This window comes from Ipomoea triloba, chromosome 11, assembly GCF_003576645.1.
Source record: "Ipomoea triloba cultivar NCNSP0323 chromosome 11, ASM357664v1".
Lineage (NCBI taxonomy): Eukaryota > Viridiplantae > Streptophyta > Magnoliopsida > Solanales > Convolvulaceae > Ipomoea > Ipomoea triloba.
Window position 1 is genome coordinate 6,360,015 of NC_044926.1, and position 9,325 is coordinate 6,369,339.

The window sequence follows — 9,325 nt, forward strand, 5'->3', positions numbered from 1 at the left end:
AGGTTCGGTACGCGAGGTCTATACCGAGGGGTCTGAAGACTTCTCGGGTTACCGTTTTGGAAATTTCCTCTCGTAGGTTCCACAATACGTGTTTCAGTCGAATCATTAGATCGACTCGTTGACTGTGGTTCTGTTCCATTTGTAGCACTAATCACTGGCTCAAGATTTTCAGTTTGTCCTTGGACGAACACTGAACTTAAACCTCCACTAGTAGAAGGGTCAGTTGGTCGTGTTAAGAGAACATGTTGATAAGAGCTAGAGTTGTAACCGAGTCCGGTTCTACTCCCTGATGGTCTTTGATCATCTACCATTCGATCCATTAGTCTGGATGAATTTGTAAATGTCGCAAGTACCGCACGCAAGTTTTGCTCTCTATCATCCTTTGCTTTACACTTTTCTTCAAGAAGATGAACTTGCTTCTCAAGTTGGCTTATAGACTCAAGCATCTCAGCATTTTTGGACCTTAAGTCCTCGAGATCTTATCTTTCTGCCAATAGCTTGGCATTCTCTTCTTTAAGTTTGAAGTGTGAATCCTCAATACCATAAAAACTCTTCATCATTTTCTCAAATGCTTCCCTAGGGTTTTCATGATATGTGGATTCGGAACTGTAATTAGAAGAGTGGTTTTGTGAGGTTACCTCTTCTTCATTAGCCATGAAACACATCTCTTCATCCGAGTCCTCTTGACTAAGAAGACAAAGAAGTCCTTTCTCATCTTCCGAGCTGTCACTTTCTGAGCTTGAGCTGGAAGTGCATGATTCTTCGTTCTTTTCTCCTGACTTCTCTTCTACTGCCAGAGCCTTCCTTCGTCTGTCATTCTTTTGGTTTTTGCTTGGCTCTTCGTCAGCGTCATTTGACACACTCTTCGGATGGTGATATTTTCCCGAATTCTTCTTGTAGTTGTGCTCATCCTGATGTTTCTTAACTATGGGATATGTGCATTCGGCTTTGAAGTGTCCAGGTTTTTGGCAGTTGTAAACAACACTTGCAATTCATCCTTCTCATGAGTTCTGGATCCGCTAGCCTTGTCATTGCTTTGATACTTCATTCTTCTCGCCTTATCCGAGTTGTCATAGGATTGATTCTTTCACATGAATCTTTTGAACCTTCTTACAAACAAAGCCATCTGATCATCAGTGAAAAAATCAGATGAGGGATTAGTGTTAGACCTTGGTGTTGATGATGAAGGTTGATGGTTTGCAACCAGAGCTATATTTCTTGTTTCAGGTTCTTCATCATTCAGTGCTTCTTTCTCGAACTCGTAAGCCTTCAGATCACTGAAGATCTGTGTTGTACTCGTTGTCTTGAGGTCTCTATGATCACGCATGGCTACTACTTTCATTTCCCAGCTTTTGGGCAGTCCTCGGAGAATCTTCAAGCTTATCTCCTTTTGTGTTAGCTTATTCTCATCAAGATCATTTATCTCCATCAATAGCTTTATGAACCGAGCTTCCATTTCAGTTATGGATTCCTTTGGGTTTAGTTTGAAATCTTCAAATTTCTTCATGGCAATGGTTAGCTTGTTCTCCTTCTCTTGTTCGTCTCCATCACCTATTAGCATGAGCACATCCCAGATATCCTTTGCATTCTTGCACTTTCTTACTCTCGGAAACAAGGATTCGTCTAGCGCCTTGTAGAGTATATCCTTGGCTATGTTGTCGAGATTTACTCGAGTTCTCTCTTCGGTAGTAAGTAAGGATTTCTCCTTTGGAATCATCTCTGGTGATGTTGGATCGGTGGCAACTCGATTGGGATTAACTTGTAGTATCTGGATGGGTCCATCAGTTATCACGTCCCACATCTCATCATGCATGGCAGACAAGTGAGCCTGCATGCGCACTTTCCAATCATCAAACTTGTCCAAGTTAAACATAAGAAAATGCCTATGATGTCCCATTTTAGACATAGTGCAAAGTTTCAAAATATTTTGATGAAATTTTCAAGGAAGATCACCAGGCAGTATACACAGAGTGTTCACCGTTCAAGGTAACTAGCTCTGATACCACTTGTTGGTCCCGGTGGTAGCGATGTGAGTCTAGAAGGGGGGGTTGAATAGACTCACAAGGAATTTTAAAAAAAAAAACTTTTTAACAAAGAGCTAAACGCAGTGGAAAGAGTATATTAAAATTTTATCTTTACTTTGCATTTGGGATTTTCTTATGAAAGATGTTAGATTTGAGTTATGTATGTAATGCAATGCGTAAGGTAAATAAAGAGAGAGAGAGAGGGTTTTTATAGTGGTTCGACTGTTAACTAAGCCTACTCCACTCTTCTTCACAACACGTGAAGGTTTGCACTATATTCCTCGTTATAGTACAATCTCCGTTACAACAAGCTCCTTTGATCACCAAGCCCGGCAGCCTTGTTGTTGTAGGTTTTTCAACTTCCTTCAAGTTTACTCCGCCTCTTTCTACTTCACTTGTAGAGATGGTTGAATAGATGTGATGATTCTCCAACTTGAAATTCTTGTACTTTGCTTCCTTGATCAACTTCTTAATCTCACAAGAACTTCTAAACAAATCTGAATATCACTTAATAAGCTTATGAATATCAATCACACTAATAGTTTTTCACTTGAATGACAATATTTCGCGTAATTCAACCTCTTCACAATGAAAAGGGACAAGGGTATTTATAGGTGGAATTTCAGATCCGTTGGAGGGAGATTGAAATTCAAAACCTATTGTCCAGTGTGTCATATCCAATGGGTAGTATTTTTTCCTTTTTTAGAATGTCAGTACTTTCTAGCCGTTTGTCCACTTTTGTGCAAGGACAAATTGCCTTTTGTCCCTCAAAAAGGTGACGATCATTAAATGCTCCTTGGGATCGTTGCATAGGACCCAAAATGACATTCAGTTATACCCATTCTCAAGTCAACAGATAAGACAACTTATCAGAGAATGTCTTTACCTTGGTCATAAAAGAGAATGATTGACTTTATCATTTCTCTTAAACTCCTCGAGTCAATCACACTATTGATTGCTCGGTCATGAGTGCTCGGCCCTTCCAAGTTTCGACCTAAGATCCTAGTCTTTGGTTCCTCAAGTCTTCGTGTCTTCGAGTCTTCGGCTCTTCGGATGGAACACTTCTTCGATCGAAGACTTCATGTCTCCGGTATGTAAGACTCAGATCCTTAGTAAGGCAAGGATAGTTAAGGATTCGGTTACCTTACAAGACTAAGACAAAAACATAAGCTATTCTAAAGCATTTGCAAAAAGTTAGGGGTCTCCTCGTAAAGTTTGGTATCATCAAAATCAACAACTCGGGGTTCCTAACAATTTCCCCCTTTTTGATGATGCCAACACCTCACATTCATTCTATTTGGCTTTCTTTATCCTTAAAGGATTTTCATTAATAATGCCAGAATAGTTGAAGTTTTACACTTTAGACGAGGAATAAAACAAAAACTAGATAACACACACACGCTGATCAAAAAGAGAAAAGACTTTTATTTATGAAAGGTTTCCTACATCTTTGCAAAAATAAAACTGACAAAAAAAATAAAGACAGAAAGAAAGATCTTCTTATTTTGAGCTCTCGCCAGTCTTCTTCTTTTTCTCCTTTTCCCAAATTTCATACTCTTGGAGTTGCATCATATCGTTGATTTCTTTTCTTGCTTTCACAGTGTCGAGACCTTGAATCTTGAAAGCATATTTATGGTGTAGCCTCAGCATCAGATAGTTTTGGACTACTTCACCAAGATTTTCTCCCCTTATGACTCCCCAGTCCCACCATGCTATCAGTTCGGGAGCATTCATTCCATCAGAGAAACTTTGTTGCATGGCAGTCAGAATTTGAGTTATGCCATTCATTTTGGTTCGTCCTTCAGCTGCTTTGGTTATCTTATTGGCTTCTTCAAGTTCCTTCATGACTTTCTCAAATTTCTTTTGTTCTTCTTGCTGAATTCGGAAGATCTCTTCGTCTTTCTTCCTTTGCTCATAAACTTGTTCATTGTGATCTCGCAAGAAATTGTGCCTATCCATGGGTTGCTTCTTGTTCCAGAAGGGTGGAATGTTGCACTCTTCCCATTTCTTTCCAGATCCCTCTTCGTATGGGACATACTCGATAGGCTCTCCATTAACTCTTCGAGTCATTACCTTCGATTCTTTGCTTTGTCTCTTTTGTCTTTTTGAACTCGGTTCACCACCTGTAGGTTTGTCTTGTGTTCTCTTCGGAGATGGTGAAGGAGATGGAGTTTTCCTAAAATTTAGGATGGCTTTTCTTTGTCGTGAGATATCATCAGCATCCCTCACAACAATTTCCTTTCCTTTGCAAGTATTCGGGGATGACGTTCCTTTCATCTCTTCCCCCTTGTTGGCATCATTAACTCCGAGGAGAGTATCGACTTTGTTGCTCAGACGATTGATGCAGACCTGCAACTCCTTAAGTGTCCACTCGAACTGTGACACCCCAACCTCACACAGGCTGAGATAGCTAAGACTTAACATAAAAGCTGCCAATCTCAACCAACAAACCAAACATAGCGGAAGCGAATTTAAAACTTAAGGGCGTCATGCCACATCTAGGTATAAACACAGCCTAGATGCACAGGCTAATCATAAAAGAACTGAACTGTATAATATCGAAATACTAAGAAATCTCATGTCACATCTAAGTCCAAATCACTAATCAAGAGTATTATAATAATCTCAAAGGCTCACAGGCCAAAGCGTAAATCTAAGAACATCACCACTATCTAAGCTCCTCATACGGGTGTATCTCTATCGCGCTCACGAATAACTACTCCATACCTGGAAAACACACAAAGAACCATTAGCAAAAGAATGCTAAGCAACCACCATTCACACCCGCAAGGAGATATAGATATACATAAGCTTGTAAATAGGTTTACACACCCATATAGAATATAAACACCAACGAACTGTTCAATAGTTCAAACCGATACTCAACAACAATAAGCTAAACAAATCAATAACCAAGACTCAGTTGAACAAAGCCAATATCCAATAACGAAAGCATAATGCAATAACGAACCAACAACCGAGATACTAACTCAACCAACTCAACAAGAATAACAAGATATCAACCGAATAACACAAAGGACTCACAACCACCCATCAAGAAAGAACCCAACTCCACAAAGGACTCACAACCACCCATCAAGAAAGAACCCAACTCCAACCTCCACTCACAACCACCCATCAAGAAAGAACCCAACTCCAACCTCCCAACCAAAACCAAGCCAACCACCAAACCAAGTCAAACCACATAGACCAAAACCAAGCCAACCACCAAACCAAGTCAAACCACATAGTCAGAAGTCAAGAGTCACGAGTCAAACAGGGGTGATGAGCCCAATCACAGGGACCAAAGTCCAATCACAGGGACCGTAGTCCAATCACAGGGACCGACAGTCCAATCACAGGGACCGAAGTCCAATCACAGGGGTAATCAACCCAATCACAGGGACCGAAGTCCAAAGTCAGAAGTCAATAGTAGCACAGTCAATAGTAGCCAACAGCCACCAACACATCAACCAAACCACCATCACAACCAAGACAAAGTGTTCATCTCACATATGAACACAAATCAACTCCCAGATTATGAATCAAAGGATCAATAGATCAAGAATACCAAAAATGGAAACCGAAGACATGAATCAATACTCCAAACTATGGTATCAAATACCCAATAAAACAATCCAACAATAATCAGAACAAAGGAGAACAACAGACAACAACAACAGAGAAATCGCTCTCTGGAAAACAATTCCCAGTGAACTAGCGGAACACCGCAACGGAGCACACCTCTCCGCCGACCTCCTCCGCAAAGAGGAGACGGACCCCCTCAACGGGCCTCTCCCCTCCGCCCAACACCTCCGTCGCCACCTTGCGGATCGCCCTCGCGGGTTACATTGTGCCGCTTGGGTCTTCCGCAAGGCCAACCCCATATCCCAGATTCCAGAACCGAAAGCAGACATGAACAAAACCATTTCCAGAATACAAAATCCAACCAAATACACTCACATTTCATCCAATTTAGAGTCCAAAAATAAGGAAATCCATAACATCATTGATCATACAACACAAGGCAAAAGATCAAGATGAAATCCAACAAAATACATCCAAGAAATAGGCTATACAACAAGAATTTTCAGGATTTCCAACACCAAGATCAATATATATAGAATAGGTGAATAAAATAGATTTGATGGACATGGATGGTTACCTCAAAGAGCTTTTCCTATTCCAACAAGCCTTTTGCTAGCTCACAAAGCCCCACCTTCACCTTGATCATCTTTTTCCCAAAGAACCCCAAAAGAACACTTATAAGATTATGTAAAAAGACTATCTAAAACACAAAATGCAAGATGGATTCTAGGATAGATGCACTTACCCACTCCCAACCAAGCTTAAAAGAGCAACCTTTACTTGAAATCTTGTAGGGAAAATGAAGATGAATTCTTAGGGAATTTGAGAGGAAAATGGCGTGTAGGAGTATAGGGTAGGAGGAAGAAAGAGTGAAAGTCTTAGGGTAATTTGATCTTCAAATTATATACCAAGAATACATACAATATTTAGGTTGTAAGACATTAAATGATGTGGGCTTAAGTAACTTATAAAATAATGGGTGTAGGAAATAAATATAATCAAGACTAGTAAGTTGGGCTTATTAAATTCACCCCTTACAAATTAAATACAAGAATTAGCCCATAAGAATGTCTTAGGATCAATATATATACATATATAATGTATGATCAAGAATGTGGGCTTGTAAGAATATTTAATAACAAACATTTTAAGGGTCCAAATTGAATAAAATCCCTTACAAGAATAAATTCAATTAATTGGGCTCTTGATTAGAATAATTAAGTTAGGCATCAAATATATATACAAGTGTATATATATATATTAAATTGGAAGAATTAGCCCAATTGGAATTTAATTAAATTGCCCGAAGAATTAATTAGATTGCCCAAGGAATTAATTAACGATCGAAAGGCTTGAAAAGAATTTACGGGGTGTTACACGAACTCACATACAAGAGACGCTGTCGCATTTTGGTTTCTAGAAAAAATCTCAAGTTTCGAGCAGGATAAGTCAAGACGTTCCTTAATAAAGGCATGTTTAGCAACCAAATTGCGCTGTATGGTCGTAAATTCAGTTACCGACTCCTTCAGGGAACCATGAGACATAAGATTTTCAGAGAAGGCATTATCAATCTTCTTTTCAAGAGCTGTGATCCTTTCGTTAGTGTTGGATTTAGAGGATTTCTTTTTCTGCCTTCGGACATCCTTCTTGATTTTGGTGATAGACTCATTTAGGGATTTGAAATGTGCTTCGTGAGTCCTTGCCAACACCTGTATAACTTTTAACAGAGAAGTGAAAGCAGAAGAGGTATCAAGGATTACCTCAGAAGAATCCGAGCTCTTGGATGCATCAGCAGATGGACCATGACTGTCCTTAGAAGGTGCTTCCATGTTTTCACCTTGAATTAAGACGGGTTCTTTGCCCTCTGCATGATTTATGTCTTCGATTGGTGAGGCTAAGTTTTCGGGACTTGCACTTTTGGATGCTTCCAGGTTTCCATCCGAAGTGTAGTCTGGAAGAACTTCTACCTCAACATCAACTAAGTTAAGATCAGATGTAATCATTTCTTCATCAATAATCTGTAATCCATCATGATTCGCACCTCGAGATGCTTCCATTGTTTCATCTCGGGCTGAACTAGGACTTAGCAGAATTTGTGCTTCCATGGATTCGGTGGGAGCAGACTTCGGCTCATCAGTATGATGGTGATCAAGTTCATCATTTGCACGAGTTGTTTGCACTCCTGTGTTAGAAGGATTTTCCATTCGAGAAGGAGGTACATGACCTCCAGAAGGATCATCGTTGTCATCATCATCATTGTTATCATCCTTTTTATCTCGACATCCTTGATTCTGATTAGAATCCGAATCCTCAGCATCATCTTCATTTTGTTGACGACTCGGCCCAACATCTGGTCGAAGATCTCTTATCTCCGTTTGTGCTCGAGAGATGTTGTGAATTTTGGCAATCTGCATGTCTTCTATCATAAGGCGTTCCCGAGGAGATCGGTAGCCAACATTCAAATCTACAGGTTTGCCAAACCGAGTTGTTTTTCCTTGGAGTTTTTCAGCAAAAACTCTCTCAATTTCATCGGGCCGTGTGGCGTTAAAAACCGATCTTGTGCCCATCCAATCCAATACCCATTCTTCTTCTTCGGCCATTTCGCTAATCGTACTAGCTATAACCCGCAGACTTGACATCCGCCATTCTTGCCAATTATACATACGAGCAAGTTCTCGTCTCAGTATCTCTTCGTGAGAACATTCAGCTATCAAAGTTTCGGCAGGAGGCATCTCAGCTTCAGATTCATCATATGCTAACTGTTGGGCCAAAGCTGCATCGGCATTAATTTGTTGAGCAATGTGATTAGGATGAACTACAAGTTGTTGATTGGATTCAGGAATATTGGATTCGGTTGCTATAGATGGGATCTCCTTAATCCGAATAGTTGACACACGTGGCCATTGCAAGCAGAGATGTCGATTGACATAGTCAAGAGCAATCATTACTCGGGCTATGGAAGGGTTCATGTGCTCTGTGATTTGTCGTTGAACAGTTGCAGACATTGGTCGATAAGACTGATCACAGACTTCAGCATCATCTCCTTCAGATTCTTCTTCTATCATGGTTGAATCTGAACCTGAACCATTTCTTTCTTGTGGCAGGGTGATAACCGGCTGTCGTGTTCTGGGCGAGGGAGCAATTGGACTTTCAGGCTCAGCAATCAAAGGCTCGGGAGATGGCACTTGTTTTGAAATGGGTAAAGTAGAGATAGATTCAGTTTGAGTGGATTTTGTCGTCATTTGCCTAATAAGAGGCGTGTGATCTTCCTCATCACTATCTTCCCTGAAAAGATCAAGAGGGGGAGGAAGAACTCGGTGACTATCTTCGAATGGAGCTTCCCTCGGTTCCTCTTCTGCTGGTAAGACAGCAGTTGACTGAATTTCAGGTTCCACTTCAACTTCGACATCTTGATCAGTTCTTTGCTTCTTTTTCGGCCTTTTAAGCTGTTTTGCTTTCCTCTTTTTGGTTGCTTTTCTTGATACCTTTGCCTCCTCCTCATGTGAGGATTTGGCTTCTTTTTTCTTCAGACTCATCACCTTCTGACTCTTCGGTGATGTCTTTCTTTTGTGATCTCTTAGAACGCTTATGCTTCTTTAATTTCTTCTTTTGGGCAGCTTCCTGATTTCCTGCCTTGCGCTTTTTAGAGGTCTTTTCTGGCTCATCCTCTGATGAGGGTTCGGTGCGTTTCGAGGATTCAGCATGTTTGGAGG

At 40.4% G+C, this 9,325-nt stretch overlaps 1 protein-coding gene across 1 annotated transcript; it reads right to left on the reverse strand.

The window, feature by feature from the left end:
* Positions 1-479: 479 nt before the first annotated feature.
* LOC115995834 lies at positions 480-1,813 on the reverse strand. The gene is made up of 2 exons (XM_031234985.1): positions 1,115-1,813; positions 480-911 (listed from the first exon to the last, which is right to left on the reverse strand). The coding sequence occupies exons 1-2, from the start codon at positions 1,811-1,813 to the stop codon at positions 480-482; spliced, it is 1,131 nt and encodes a 376-aa protein (XP_031090845.1).
* Between the last annotated feature and the right edge of the window lie 7,512 nt (positions 1,814-9,325).

Coding starts and splice junctions, on each gene's coding strand:
- LOC115995834 (XM_031234985.1), bottom strand. CDS start 1,813: ATGCATGATGAGATGTGGGACGTGATAACTGATGGACCCATCCAGATA. Junction 912..1,114: donor ATGATCAGATGGCTTTGTTT/GTAAGAAGGTTC, acceptor AAGAAACATCAG/GATGAGCACAACTACAAGAA.